This window comes from Pocillopora damicornis, chromosome 2 (assembly GCF_964200805.1).
Source record: "Pocillopora damicornis chromosome 2, jaPocDami1.2, whole genome shotgun sequence".
NCBI lineage: Eukaryota > Metazoa > Cnidaria > Anthozoa > Scleractinia > Pocilloporidae > Pocillopora > Pocillopora damicornis.
In genome coordinates this window covers 21,294,870-21,310,163 of record NC_142671.1, presented here as the reverse complement: position 1 = coordinate 21,310,163, position 15,294 = coordinate 21,294,870, and the positions used below count along the sequence as shown (strand labels likewise).

Sequence of the window (15,294 nt, the reverse complement as noted above, 5' to 3'; positions counted from 1 at the left end):
TCTGAACCTGAATAACGTATGAACGATTATCCTTTTTCATGGAGTTTGACGTGTTCACCTGCTGAGACTCGCTAAACTGGAATCGGTTCACTAATTTTCAGAGGGGAAGCTGTGGAAACTCATCCTGTCTTTCTCGCTTGCTTTTTCCACAACATATTCATCGAGTACACATGGCAGTTAAAAAGTGCCTTCCGCGAAAATCTAAGATCGTATTGAATTTATTTCATAAAATTATACCAAATACCCATTAGTATACTGGTATATTTTTACCCCAAAGGCTAGATGATGATTTTCTTTTTTCAATTTAATCTTACATTGTATGAAAACCCCCCTTCACCACCCACACGCACGCACGCACGCACGCACGCACGCACACACACTTCTGCTCTTATGTCCGTTGTTCGTTTTTAAATGCTGAAAACAGCCTGAAAACTTTTTTTTACCTTCTGTTTGATATAATACATGCTATGAAGGGGTTAATCCTTGCCGCCGTGGTCACATAAGGTTACGGGAATTTAGTGATTAATACAAACATTTATCATTAACTCTTTTTTTCAAAAACGCAAATACCGGTCTGTTTCATTTTACTTCTCCCTTTACAAAGACATCGATTAAAGACATAAATTTGCCATTCGTTCTAATTTGCTTGAATTTTTTCCACTTTTCATTTTAAACCATTTTCAATTTCAATTACTTTAAGGGGGGAGTCTGGTTACATTTTGGGCCCAAATTTGTAATAGATTGTAGAGATTATAAAACTCCAGCTATTTAATGTATCACCATAAAATTTTGCATGCAAATAGACTAACCCACAACCTAAAGTGGCATATGGTTCGCAGACCATAATAAGCAAATTTATGGTTAAATATTAACCAAATTCATCATGGAGGCTAATTCTCACTAATTTCATGCCCCCCTACTTTTTTTTCTGTTCTAGTAATACAGTAAGCATAATATTTCACACAATAACACTACACAAACTCTCCTACAAACCTATTGAGCAATTTTGGTTTTCACCAAATTGTGTTGTCATAGCAACAGCATACTTTTGTAAAGAGTTTAACCTGGAATAACTTCAACAGAATTCATCAAAAAGAAAAAAGGCTCAATAGGTTTGTAGAGCAGCCTTTCATATGTAACTGAGCCAAATTTGGCAGAAAATGGATAAAAGCAAGTGAAAAAAGTCTAGGGGGGCATCTAAAAACTCCGTAAAAATGCCTTTTTGAGAAAAATGCTGCTTAAAAATTTCGAAAGCAAAATCAGTGGTGAAACATCCATTAAACAAAACAATCATTAATTAATTTAAAAAACAGCCTTATTAAAGTATCCTGAGATCATTTTCTAGTTATAAATCACAATTTCTATTTTTTTTTCTTTTTTTTTGCTGGTGCTGTAGTAACAGTCAGTTCGTTGAAAGCACCAGCACTGTATGTTGTGCCCTCTTTTTGTCTCCGCTGCTCCTCATCTCTTTGTTTTGCTTGTCTTCGAGCAACTCTGTATTTCTTATGTTGATCCTGGATCCTTTTTTCAGCCTTTTTGATTCGCTCAGAGTCTCTTCTGGTGCTCTCTTTCCTGGTGTGGCCCCCAACAGCAAGCCCAGCCCTTGCCATCACCTCATGCTTTGCTGTTGCTCCTGCACTAAATTGAAGGGTAGCTGATGCTGTTGCCAAAAGAATTATTTTCCTTCCATGCCATTTGTGTTTTGGGCATCTAATCCACACTAATGAATTGATAGACTCATTTGCATTTTGAGTAAACCCAGGAAGACAGCGTGAAAGAAGGGCAAGATCACTGAGCCTCTCATAAATAGGATGCAAATCCTCTCTTGGACCATGTGCCATCAAAACTGACTGGGATGTTTACTTCAGTGTCCTCATCCCCTGCACTGATCCCTTCTTCTGTCATAGCCAGCTTCCTTGCTTCCCTTCTGTTTTTCTCCAATTCAACCTGGAGAACTTCAGTGTGAGCTTGAAGCAAGGCATCTTCATGACTGTGCCAGGTATCTTTGCTCAAGGAAAAAGGCATATTCAATATTTCACAAAACTTGGAAACATCTTCTCTGCCAATTCCCATCTCAATGGCAGCGTAAACCACTCTGCGATTTAAATCTTTTCCCTGCACAGTTCTGGGGGCATTGTCGGAGGGATTATGATCACCGGTGGCCAGAAATTCCGACAGACCACAATCATCACAAACAGCATATAAGCTGCTACTGAGGCCAAATCGGCTTGTGCTTATTTCTCGAAGTTCTAGATGGTCTACAACATCAAAAATAAAGAAATAACTTAGTGATAACGACACAAGATGAGAAAAGCAATAAAGAACCACATTTTATGATGAATACAACGTAAATTGCGAAAGAACAAATAATTATCTCACCGGAAGAACATGGCGAATTGGAATGAATCCTTCTCGCAAATTCCACAAGACTATTAATGGACACAAGCCGGTATCCTTCTGGTATTTCACCTATCGGATCCATACTTTCATCCGAAGAGCTTTCTGTGTATTCGACAGCAAGTTTTCTAAATGACGCCGAAGCAGCGGTCGGTGGAATTTGCTCGCTCACAATATCATCTTCACCGACAAACGTGATTTCTGTAGCAGAATTTCTCGCAACTTCCACGGGAAGTTTCTTCTGCTTTTGGACTCCCTTGAATTTTGGTATCTTTTTTCGACAACTTCTTTTCAGAACGGACTGTTTTTGTCCGATTTTTCCTCCCTTTGGCATGGCGTTATTACTACTATGAGCTAGATTCACGAGGAGTCAGCATGAACAGCGAAATGATCCCGTACTAAGCAACCAGGCCTTTTTTAAGCTTTGGAAATATACACAGATAAGTCTTGGAAGGGACTACAGGAACAAACGAATCATCGGACTTAAAAAAGACTCTCAAGAGACCTTAAAAGTGCATTTATTTGAAACGGTTGCCATGGAAACGGATCAACAAACTTGTACACGTCATAAAGATTGAACTTTTTTACCATTTTCTGGGTAATTTCTGATATTAGAGGCATTAATATTTTAAAGTTGAATAATTTTCCTGTCTAATAACGTGTAGAAAAAAAATTTGACCGAGTTCACAATTTAACTCAAAATTTCAACCAGACTCCCCCCTTAAATGCAGGTACACATATAGGTAAGTATTTCATTAAATGTATTCTTTTAAAAAGTTAAGTCTTATCGATGATAACGATTTTCTTTAACTTAAAGGTAATTTTTGTTTCATGTTCAGTCTTTCGAGGCTGTGGCATGTGCCTCTCGAATACCTAGTGAGTGGCCAGAGTGAGACGCTGTCAAAGCGATGGAATCGGCGCGGTTCAACCTGTTCTGGTAATTGCATCGCAGAATGCTGCGCACTTTAGACTTTAAATTTCCCCCATAATAGCCGTATAATAAAGGATCGAGCGCCGTATTAAGAAATACCATAAGTTGAGCCGCTCTCCAACCCAGGCCGTGGGAAGCCAGGTTAAAGTACATCAGCGTTCTAAGAATCATAAATGAAGACCAACACATAAAAAAAGCAAGAGATAGAGCTGCAAGTGTCTTAGCAACTCTCTTTTGTCTTTGGTTTGATTTCATGATATGCGAGTTGCGCATTGGAACAATGTTCGCTCGAAGAGAACGAGAAATTTTTCGTTGCGTGACAATCATATATGTCAATGGAATAACGAAGAAAACTATTGCATGCACAGTGTAGTATATTTGCCTTCCAGTGCTCCCCCATGTTGTGTTGGCACACACAAGTTTGCCATCCTCGTTGGGTTCGACTCTGTAAATATGTGCTATTGGTAAGCAGATGACCAGGCAAATACACCAGATGGTAACTAGTTTCATATATTCTCTAATCGAGAATCTTCCACTCCTAGAATTGAAGGGATCTGTTACAGCTTTGAGTCTAAGGTAACTTGTAACTACAAGGGTTGTGATTGAAGCACTATAACTCGTTTCGATGAGAAATCCTTGAAGTTTGCATGTTGCGTTGCCGCCGACCCATCGCCACATAACACTAATGGCGTTGAAAGGAGTTAGACAAGTAAATAGAAGATCCGCAGATGCTAAGTTGGCCACGCACCACATCAAAGGAAACTGATTTCTTTTTAAGTTTCGATAACATGTCACCAAAACCCATATGTTACCCACAAGTGAGAAAATGAAAACGGTGCCGTAAAATAACAAAAAGAAGATTAGTAGCGGAGAGAAATTGTCGTTATATGTCATCTCTAGTGATGTTAAGTAATTTTTTCTTCCTTGCCTTAATTAATCTAATTTGAACGATTTTCTGTGGAACCTCTCCTGTTTCTTGTCGGTTAGGTGTACTGCAGAAATAATAAAATTACAATATTTTTAAGTTCGCTTGTTTGCTCGATGAGGGCTTTAAGGACTTCATCCAGCTTAAGTTCTCTTGTTTTTTTTTGTTTTGTTGATTAGGGGAATTCAAACACTAGTTGTAGTGTTTGAATTGTTGGAAGAAATGGACGCATGGGGATGGTAAGTTTAACGAACAATTTCAAATTTTGCCGCTTGAATTGAAAGTAAAGTTCATCTGAATTGCTTTCGTATGTATTTTTGACGATTTTAGATCTACCTGCTTGATTTATATCGGTTACGCTTCATGTTGACAAGTCCCTCAAAATGGCGGCCAAACTTGGAAATTACCAAAAATTAGGTAAGTTCACGGAGTTATAAAGTTCTCGTAAAGGTCGGGCCGCAAAGTTTTTTTCCGTAGTTACCTTTTCTAAGGCACCTACTTCCTAGCTATGTTAGTTGGATCAGTTAAAAACGCCTCACTTTTTCAAAAATTTACCTTACCTTTTGACGTGTGTGATTTAGGCGAACCGATAAGGTGTCATTCAAGTCTTCCTGTTTCCTTGATTGAAACGTGATGTCTGCGAAAGTCGCCTCGAAAGATAAGATAAAGTTAATATACATGGCTGGGGTATTTGTTTTTTTCTGAGTTCCGTAGTTTTTTGTAAATTGTCCTCCAAAGTTGTATGAAATTAAAGTCTTGAAAAACGTCACGACAAGCCTTTTCTCGAGTGAAATTTAATTTCCGTAAAACTCTGAAAAATAAAGAGATCCGATCAAACTGATTGTTGTTTTAGTATAGGTACATGAATGTCTTACAACACACAAGAAACGAGCGAAATCCGTGTCTCAAGCAAAATCGACCGGACCGCTCTTACAGAGACACTCTCTTAACCCTTTGACCTCTAAGAGTGAGTGGCATCTAATTTCCTCTTACAATAACCCCCCCCCCCCCCCCCTAATTCACACTTCTCCATGCAATCATTTCCCTCAAAACTGATAAAAAAATTAAGAACTTGGTTCGTTAACGAAGACGGCAAGTTATTGTAATAAAGACTTCTTTACGAAAATTACTTTTTAACAGGATATAGATAGAGACATAGATTTATTGCCCTGTTTGCGTGGGCGAGCCACAAGAAGCATAGCTGTACCTCACCCGGCAACAAATTTCAAACTTCAGGTCGCACGAACCAAATGTAATGTCCACATAACTTGGGAACCAGCAGATTGCAAAGACCATGGCGATTACAACTAATAACCGCACAACTTTGAGTTTGACTGTTTGAGCCGCAGCGCGATTGGTAGTTGTCACATTTCCCAGGATCTTTCGGAGCCACAATTTACGACAAATTAGGATGTAGATTACAATGGTTAAAATTTTTTTTGAAAGCTCTCAATAATCAAAGCTGCAAAAGGCCCCTTTATGACCTCTTGCAGCATCGAAATTTCAAAAGTTGACGAGCTCGCTCCATGTAACACACACTGCATGCAGCAAGAAATCGTTTGCATTCTTAAATTGTGGATCTTGGACAGTAACTTTCCTCTCGCTGATCTGAAATCCTGTGTTTCTCTGCTCTCATCAAGTGCAAACACGGCTGATAGCCTGGAAAATCTAAGCTAGAATTCCAAGCCAAAAAAACTCACGTTATCGCTGCCTTATTTAGAATAAATACATTAAATATTTAGAATTACGCGACTGAGCCATTGCATGGTCAAGGGGAATTTTGGTATGTGCTGTTATAGACTACGTGCAGTCCCTTCTTTGGCGTGAAGTCCGTCGCGCGAGTTAGAAAATAACCAGAGCTGAAAATAGAGAAAAAAAAGATGTCAGCGCGCCGCCGGGAGCTCTTGGAGTGAGGCACTAAAATTTGTTTGTCCTAACTGATTTTTTTCGACCTGCGCCACGACCGTCGCCGAAAAGGAGGGACTGCTCGTAGTCTTGTGCTGTTATCGCCGGTTACGCTAAATAAAATCCTTTAGTTTGGTCCTGAAATGTTCATACAAGTTTGAATAACTTAAGAGTAAATGTCAATAAAAATCACAGATTATCGAAAAAGTCGCGGACACAGTCAAAAATCGATTTGGTTCATTTTTTGCCTGTGGGTAGCCTTATCTAGTAAACAAACGGAAATGGGGTTAGATTTTTGAAATATGCACTTTAACGGGAATAATTTGTTTTAACATTTCCGGGGGTAAAAAGCTCAAATTTCACCAGGCGCGATCCTGAAATTATGCACTTTTCGGGCACTTGTCATGCTAAGAAAAACGTAACGGAAGGACTTTTCTAGTCATAGAAATATTGAGTTGGAACTGCATTATCGAGACAAAGTGATAGTTTTTGTCTCATGTTATTCTTGGAGGAGCTACGTCGCTATTAAGAGACGACATCTTCGGCATTTCGAAATTAAGGCAAAGGTGGCCTAGAATAGCTTGGCAAAAATACATGTGGTAGTGTCTCAAAGTTTACAATAACACTACCAAGAAGCCTTGAAAGATAGTTCTTAATGATGTGGGTTTTATTTCTTTGGGACCTTTGACTATGAAAAGATGACCACCAGCCGAATTTCGGTTAAATTAGTATGACGCCATAATGAGATGCACAATAACAAAATTAAACGCGTCGGACACAAATAACTGTTTTGGTCAGTTATATCTTCACTGGCCGTTAAAATGACTAGAAACATATTAAAATGTCTATAACTACACTTGATTTTTTATATACGGAGACTGGAGAAACAATTTTCGACTTTTGCTACCCTTTGAGAATCACGCCATAATTCTGCATAATTCTACACACAACCGGTTAAACAGTTGAATTGCACTCAAAGGTTAAATTTGGCACAAAGCCGTTAGTTTCCGTTTATTTCTCATCCGGTGAACATGGATTCGAGCATTTGCATCCCTTTTGCGCCTTCTGCACTCGCCAGTTTCGAATTTACTGAAAATCGTTCAACACAAAGATAAGGAGGTTTCACAAGCAATGGTGAGCTCGAGTGACTAAAATCCGATATATAGGACTCTGCTGTCACGCAACGCCTCCAGGTAAATAATACACGCACCGCTTTTATAATCAGCAGATCAGTTATTCGTAAAACGTTCAGTACTCATTTACTTGGAAGAGCAGGTACACTCCTGGACTAATTGTGTGAGTCGTGCGATAAATGGCTTTTTCCTCTTCTGAGGCGAAATGTCAGAAATATCCAGCCCAAGGTCGATGCACATGTCTCTTAGACTATCCACTCTTAAAGTTGTGAGTTTACGTTTTTGTACAAGTTCGTAGAGTTTAGATCGAAAGATACAATCGGACGTTGAATAGCCACATCTCTCATCACATTTGCACACACTGCAGATAGATGACTCTCAGCTGCAGCGGAAATTTCGTCCTTGTCGACGCTCTCCATGTCCACTTCTGAGATTTCACTAGCTTTTGCTCTGTTACCGGCGGCTGTAACTTCTAATCGCTTCTTTGCTGAAGACGGCTGAAGGAGCCACTAATCTGCTGCGACGTAAGAACTTCATCAGGTTGAAATCGACGTTCCCCCGCTTGGTCTCTTGCTAGGCTCATGGTTTTCGAAACTTCCTGTGGATCGCTTTTCCGTCCACTATACTTCCCTTTTTGAAATTGGTCAGTTAAGAATTCAGTCTGTTTCCTTGTAAAACGCACCTTTTTCTTAATTGTCTTCAGGGCCCAACCCATTGGAGGCGGCAAGCCGTCACTCTTTGATTGTGCGGCAACTTGAACGCTTGGTATTCGACTGCGTCCCTCCGTCAGCTTGGAAGAATATTCTCTTTTAGCTTTATCGTAGAGAGTTTCCTGTTCGAGCATCATTTGGTGTTTTCCAGTATCTAGGTGTGTCTGGAGGTTTGCAAAGCTTTCAGTTAAGAAATTTGCTTTGACAGAGCTTTCCTTAATATGTCGGTGTCTCATAATCTTGAACGTCGGTGCGACACTTGGACTCTGCGATGGCGAGTCTAGGATTTCCAATTTTTCGGGCTACTTCATGACTCCTTCGAACTTGGCCAATGGCACTACTTTACCGGAACCCACATTGAATGCTCTCCACACTCGTGTGTCACTTTTATCGTACTCAAAATTGTTGAGTAAGCTTATGCCATCCCATTTGATATTAAAGGTGCTTGACGGTTTGGCAGCAACATAACTTGCTTTCTCTCCTGTGGTTTCTTGGCCAGATTCAATGGCTGTTTTGAACTGTAGAGCGTTGATAACATCATTGCCTTCGTTTACGTACCTTCCAACGTACCTTCCCTTGATTGTTGCCGCTTTGCTATCACATACCCCCTTTCCACCTTGAGGGTCCGAAAAGTCGTTTATTACAACAGCCACTCCCATGGCATCACCGGCCAGCTTAGCTGAGATGATTGAATTTCCGCTGTGATAACAGCCAGCGTTATCTTGTTTGTAAATAAGCCATTTCCAGCTCTGGAATTTCCTTTTTCAGGGTAGTGAGGCAGTCAAGCATTATCGAAGCCACAGTCACACTGTCTTGGGCACAGCTTTGAAATACGTGAACAGGTGTCTGCGATTCAAAGTGCTCAGAACCCTCCGACCGTCTTATGGCAACGCTAATGTGCCATGGCAATCCTCGCTTCGCAAACCAATCTGACTGTGCCTCTCGATATTTTCGGGGCATATATTTCATTGCCCAGTCCTGGACTAACAACACCGATCGGCTGTCGAGTTTGGCTAAAACTGAATGCTTCGCCTCAGCTTGGTGGACTGAACGTAGCTGATGCGCTTTCCAGCAAATGATATCATCCCTTGCCTGTTTGATGGTAAATTGCATGTCAGCTTGATCTTCTGCTGACGAGAGCGCACTTGAACACTCATCTTCTATGGTACACAATACTTCCTGTAACTCATAACACTGCTCATGTGACTCATTGTGGAGATGGTCGAAGGAGCCCCGAAGTTCAGCATTGCTCGGGTCACTTAGCGCGTAAATTCGACAATGATCGGGAACCTTTGAGGCCTCCACTAAATGTACCTAAAATAAAAAGTAAAATGACAAGCGCGTGATTTAGTGTATATTTACAAAGCATTGCAAGCGCATATGATCGACATTTCAAAAAGATTACTTAATTGATTTTCAGCGTTGTATACATGTGTGTAAGCGTATTACAGTGAATTATAAACTGTTGTTTCATCAATTAAGCATAAAGAAGACTTGGAGAGAAAGAAAGAGGTAGCGGTGAATCATAGTAAGAAGTTTACTACATCACCTCTGCAAAGGCAACTCATAATTATAAAATATGCACCCACCTTGTAGTCGGCCTTTAGGTACTGCTTCGAAAAACGAGGTTGCTGCTTAATTTCCCTCGCTCATTGCTGAGTCTTGCCACAGTCAACATGCTTGTCTACGAGTTTTTCCATGGCATCAATTGCTTCCATTCCTGATGCTGAAAAGTTATCAAGTCCTTGCAGAGACTTGCGAACAGATGAAGAACACACGGCCCAAACTCTCTGTAGAGTTCTCTTACTCATAGGCTCAAAGTTGGTTTCACAGCAGTATTGTTGATACTATTGGACAATACGCTCTGCTATCATTGTTCTGATAACATTGGGTGTTTTTATGATCTCGCTCAGTCGACAATTTTAGAAGTTTTTCCCCGAAAGGAACATCTTGAGTAACGTATGGACTCGTTATGAAAGAAACAAAATGTTCTAATCTTACAGGTTCAATACTCATTCTTCTTTTCTCCTGGTTTGGAAGAGGAGCAGCTCTTCCGTGTATCAGGCTTCACGAAAATCCCGCTTCTTGCTAAGATAATTTCAATCTCTGTCTCAACACCTGAAAATTGTAAAAAACGCTTGTGGCTTCCTCTCCGCCACAAACGCCACCTACAATATCAAGTTAAGATTAAGACATTCTTTTTCTGCTGGAGTTAAAGCAACCGTTGTCTTTATTCCCCTCACCGACGATTATTACGCTTTTGTTTTTTGTTTACTTTCGTTAACTGATCACATTTGTTTTCCGTGGGAAAATTGTATCGTTATTTTCGTTCCATAAGGTTTTCACTGTACGGTTTATATTTGTGAAATTTTTTAAAGTCTATTTCTTTGTTGTATCGTTCTCGTTCATGATGGCAATATATTTGTTTAGATCTTATATGTGAGGCAGAATGAATTGTTTGTTGATCTCGTTACGTGACAGATTATCATATGTCACGCAGACTGACAGGAACCTGTGAAAAATTAAAATGCGGCAAATCGCTAGCGTTACCTGCCGTTTTGTACGGGACCCTTTTTGTGGGAGACGTCAAAAAAAACAAAACTAGGATCAAAGTAGACTAAACGTAACTGGGTTGTGACACGCTGTAGAAAATGACAACAACAGGTAACTTTATTTTACTCATCCTGGCTCAGTGGCTTCAATGAGTTAGCCGGTCGGCCCCCTTCACACCAAATTGCAAAGGACAGTATTTCGAAAATATCTTCCAAGCAGAATAACAAGGGCCTATAAAAGATTTCTAAGGTAAGGAACTATTGATGTCAAAGCAAAAATAAAAAGCTAAATGCGGCTGCGACTCAAATGCTTTGCTTGTACCATTGCAATGTTGATTTTGTTCATTACAATATGGCGCCATTTACAATTTTAGCGAAGTTTGGTTGGTTGGTACATCAAAACAGCAGAAGATACCAGAAGAATGAAACGATGAATTTGAAGACCCACCTTATAAGCCCTCGTGATAGTATTTCTGGAGATTTTGAGAAACTACCACATGCATTTTTGCCACACTACATTAGGCCGGGTTTGGCATGAATTAAATATGGCGAACACGTCCACCGGTAATTAACCTGTGGTTTCGTCAGGAAGGACGCGATGCAAAAAATATCACTACAACTTGGTAATGGAAGGCCATATGTATATATTTATAGCTAGAGAAGTCCTGCTGTTGCATTTTAGTTCATGCAAGGACGGCCTGAAAACTGCATAATTTAGAGCTCGCAGGCACTCATTTTCGATCATGCAATTAATATCGGTTTATTTCCGTTAAAATGAATATTTACAGAAACTAACCTCACTTCACTTTAAGTAGTACCTATAGCTACCTGTAGACAAAAAATGAGACGAAACGATTTTTTTAGCATGTCCGCGATTTTGTTATTTTTCTTTGATTTTTAGAGACATTCACTCTTAAGCTCTCTAAACTCAAACATAAAATAACACACATCATTTTTTTCTAAAGAAAGAGTTGCTCATTAAAAGGTTGACCGAACGCTAATCAATACGATATTCGATACGTTTTGTTCACCTTTTTCGTGAATATAAGAAATTATATTAAGAACGACTGTGATCAAGAAACGGGCAAGGAATTTTCCACAATTGTGCAAATAATCATGAAAGACGATCGCGGAAAAGCAATTGCGTGACGCTCGGTAAGTTGCAAGATGACATGTTATCACGTATCAGACGAAAAAACAGTATAAATTCTCAGTCTGCATTTTGTACCCGGTCTGCAGTCAGTAGTCTGCATTTTTTAATGACCGGATTGGTATTGCTGTTTTTGTTCGAGCGAGCCTCAAGTCCGGACCGAAATATTGGAACTCGAAAAAAAATTCTAGTGAGACTATCTTGGCCGCTATGACTGATGTATGGACTGTATGTTGAGGAGCTCACGAGGAAGAGTACAATGATAGAGCTATGATTACTTTATACAGACTGAAGACGAACGCAAATGCGCGGCTTACCAATATGGCGACTTTTGATGCTCTCCTAGGTGTGAACATTTCGGCTTTTTGATTCAAGTTCCATTTTCAGAAGTTCGGAAATGTGAATTGAGGATATTATTTTATTAAACCATATAAACATTTTATTTCTTTCGACGTGAGTTTCTGAGCTTCAACGAAATTAATTTTGACTTTCACTAACTGGGGAGGGGTAGCATGCGAGTTTACTTCCGTTCTCTGTCCACAATGCAACTGCCGTCCACGGAATACAACTTCCGTCCACGGTCGACAACTTCCGTCAATATCTGCTCCACCACGATACGTCATTCATTGCTTTCAGCATGAATGAGCTAAAAAGAAAAAAAAGACCTTATAGTTTCATTGTGAGATTTGACTAGAAGTCTCAGATAATTTAGCATTTTTTGAAAAAGCTGGAAAAACATTTCAATGTACACCAACTTAATCACAGTTTTGATTGTAACAACTTTAATTTCACTGATTCAATACTCACCTTGACAAATTGTATATTGATCAGAGTTTTATAGATAACATTTATTGCGTAATTTCCGTGGGTGTATGTGAAGTTTGATTAATATTAGGGAGAAATGATCAGTTTCGATCTTATTTATTATACATATTTACAGTCAATAAGGAACGGTATCAAGAAATCTTGCAAATGCGGAGAGTATTCATCAGCCACCTGTGGGTTGAGCGCTATTTTAATGATCCGCACGTGCATCAGCTGATGCTAGAATTTTTAATTAAGCTACCCAAGCTAAATTCCTTCCTATCCTTCAAGCGATAGCTATCCTTCATAATGTACGTTATTATAATATCATGAACGTATTGTGTAATGTAGTCCACTAAATCAATTAATATATTTTTACATTATTACGGTAAGTTTATTTTATAATGATATGCTGGATAATACGTTTATTTATAGCTTATGTTATCAACCCACTTACATAAACATTTCAGTATATTGATTTAGAATTTGTTTCAACCCTCACGCAGGATTAAACTGTAAGCCATCACATATGTTCAACTTATTTAAAGTAAACAAAATGTCTAGTTGTTTCTGTACGTAACGTGCAGCTACGCTACAACAAAGACGAAGTTTTAGGAGTAACCTTGTCTTATTGATAGATCAGTTCAAAAATAATAATCCGATGGACTCACACATTAAAGTTTAAATCCAACCATTAAGGCCTGTCACCTCTTTGGAATGGCAACGCATTTAAGCCGGCAGACTTTTTGTCATGTCATTCAAAGATGCAACTATCCTTGCTTGTGAACCAAGGAAAACCAGCTATAAACCAGCTTTTAAGACAAACGGTACACTTGGAGCATGTCTTCTCCGCTTTTACCAGTGTTCTGTGAGGAGTTAGGATTCTGGTTCTGAGGTGGTGGACTATTTGGGTACGAGTGGCCTTCTTTGATGCTCATCCATGACAAAGACAGGTTAGTGTGCCCTCTTTCCCGCTTCTCTGAGGGACTACGCGGCAACGTGTACGCCGTTACTCGACCAAACGACATCATTTTCCACATGGTACCTCCAGTTGTAAAACTGTTCTCCTCCTCATTCTGTGACGAAGTCGACAAAAAGCGTGCCAGCCTGACTCGATAACGAGGACAGCAAGTCATCGTGATGAAAAGTTCTTTGCGAAATTTGCTGTTCAGCAAAATATAAAGTGATGGATTTATTGCACTGTTTGCGTGCGCGAGCCACAAAAACATTAGCTGTGCTTCCTCCGATATCGAGTTCCGAAGGTCAGGTCGCACGAACCAAATGTAATGATCAATATAATTTGGGAACCAGCAGATTGCAAAGACCAAGACGATTATGACTAATAACCGAACAACTTTGCGCTTGGATTTTTCAGCCGCAGCGCGATTGGTAGTTGTCACATTTCCTGGGATCTTTCGAAGCCATAGTTTACGGCAAATTAAGAAGTAGATGACGATGGTTACTGTAAGGGGCCATGCGTAAAGCACAACGAAAATCGTGATGTGAAAGATCCTAAGTACGCGATAGGTTTCAGCATTTGAAACATCGTTCTTGTCTTGCCATGGCCACACTTGTAAACATAAATGCTTGTCCACTTGATGATCATACTCTATTTGGTACAACATAGGATATGGGACCATCAGCACTAAAGATAGAATCCAAATTGTGGCGGACAATATTTTTGGCTTGCGGAAGATCTTCTCTCTCAGTGGATAGAATATGGCGTAAAATCGATCGAACGAAATGAACATCATCGTGAACACAGTTGCCGCTATTGAAACTGGGATAAAGTAGAACACTAGCTTGCAAGTCACGTTTCCCAATATTCCTGGAATCCAAGAAACATCCCCATGAATGAAATTCACCTGAACCGGCATGATTGTACACGTCAACATCAGATCTGCAACTGCCATGTTGGCGATAAACAAGTTCGTGACGCTGGTAGAGGAAGACTTCTTTAACACAACGTACAACCCAAATGAATTTCCAAGGAAAGCGATGGTAAAAATAACTGCATACGCACATGTTATACCAATTTTGAACTCATGAGAAGTACCCTGTGGTGGAGCACCGGCGGTTGTTGCTGCAAAAAAGAAAAAAAAAAACACAAATTGCATAATTATATATAACCAATAGCACGCCTTTTTAAGAGCGGTGAAAGCAACCATCCCTATTTACACTGTTTATAGATGGGTGTTAGATTAAAATGGCGAAACATTCCCCTCCGACCCGACCCTGCAGATCCTTATTATTCATGCTCGATTTGAATTCATCATGGCGACAATTCTATAATGAGTCATCACTCAGCAACAGGCAAAACGCATGACAACAATGACGGAATGGACGGCATATATAGAGCTACGAGATCCTTACCGTTTGTCGTTGATACATTGGAACTGTTGTTCATTTTGAGGGAGAAGTTTCGCGGCCTACAAACTATTGAAAAATAAAGAAACAAAAAAGGCATAAGAGAAACTATGAAAAGACAGAAGTAGCTTTAGCTCATATGAAATTAAATTGGTTGGAAACGAGGCAAAAGCTTTTGCTCAATACTTCTGCAATTTCTTGATGTCATATTTGATTTTGGCTTTGGAACGTTGTTTAAATAACTTGAATCTGTTCTTTACTTTTGTTAAGTACCATAAAGTCAGAAACAGGGAATGTCTAATATGAATTACGTATTGTATAGAGACATTACGAGTCTAGCCTTTTCTATTTGTAAATAAGTCATTCTTTTTTTTGAATGGAGTATTTTATCTTTTTGCCTTTTTTAAGTTCAGGGTGTAC

At 39.5% G+C, this 15,294-nt stretch overlaps 3 protein-coding genes and 1 long non-coding RNA gene across 4 annotated transcripts; 1 reads left to right on the top strand and 3 right to left on the bottom strand.

Annotated features, from left to right (window-relative positions):
- Window positions 1-744: 744 nt before the first annotated feature.
- LOC149050314 (uncharacterized) lies at window positions 745-2,921 on the bottom strand. Its single transcript, XM_089197295.1, has 2 exons — window positions 2,380-2,921; window positions 745-2,258 (listed from the first exon to the last, which is right to left on the bottom strand). Exons 1-2 carry the CDS (start codon window positions 2,729-2,731, stop codon window positions 1,801-1,803), a joined length of 810 nt encoding a protein of 269 aa, XP_089053421.1. The 5' UTR covers window positions 2,732-2,921; the 3' UTR covers window positions 745-1,800.
- A 203-nt stretch (window positions 2,922-3,124) lies between these two features.
- On the bottom strand, window positions 3,125-4,222 carry LOC149050313 (neuropeptide Y receptor type 6-like). Its single transcript, XM_089197294.1, has one exon. The coding sequence runs from the start codon at window positions 4,220-4,222 to the stop codon at window positions 3,233-3,235; it is 990 nt and encodes a 329-aa protein (XP_089053420.1). The 3' UTR covers window positions 3,125-3,232.
- A 130-nt stretch (window positions 4,223-4,352) lies between these two features.
- Window positions 4,353-5,528, top strand: LOC149050312 (uncharacterized). The gene is made up of 3 exons (XR_016183923.1): window positions 4,353-4,492; window positions 4,584-4,670; window positions 5,394-5,528. It is a non-coding gene; the product is annotated as an uncharacterized LOC149050312 (long non-coding RNA).
- A 6,940-nt stretch (window positions 5,529-12,468) lies between these two features.
- On the bottom strand, window positions 12,469-15,122 carry LOC149050311 (prolactin-releasing peptide receptor-like). Its single transcript, XM_089197291.1, has 2 exons — window positions 14,881-15,122; window positions 12,469-14,590 (listed from the first exon to the last, which is right to left on the bottom strand). The coding sequence occupies exons 1-2, from the start codon at window positions 14,972-14,974 to the stop codon at window positions 13,323-13,325; spliced, it is 1,362 nt and encodes a 453-aa protein (XP_089053417.1). The 5' UTR covers window positions 14,975-15,122; the 3' UTR covers window positions 12,469-13,322.
- Window positions 15,123-15,294: the final 172 nt, after the last annotated feature.

Coding starts and splice junctions, on each gene's coding strand:
- LOC149050314 (XM_089197295.1), bottom strand. CDS start 2,731: ATGCCAAAGGGAGGAAAAATCGGACAAAAACAGTCCGTTCTGAAAAGA. Junction 2,259..2,379: donor CAATTCGCCATGTTCTTCCG/GTGAGATAATTA, acceptor TTGATGTTGTAG/ACCATCTAGAACTTCGAGAA.
- LOC149050313 (XM_089197294.1), bottom strand. CDS start 4,222: ATGACATATAACGACAATTTCTCTCCGCTACTAATCTTCTTTTTGTTA.
- LOC149050311 (XM_089197291.1), bottom strand. CDS start 14,974: ATGCCTTTTTTGTTTCTTTATTTTTCAATAGTTTGTAGGCCGCGAAAC. Junction 14,591..14,880: donor CAATGTATCAACGACAAACG/GTAAGGATCTCG, acceptor TCTTTTTTGCAG/CAACAACCGCCGGTGCTCCA.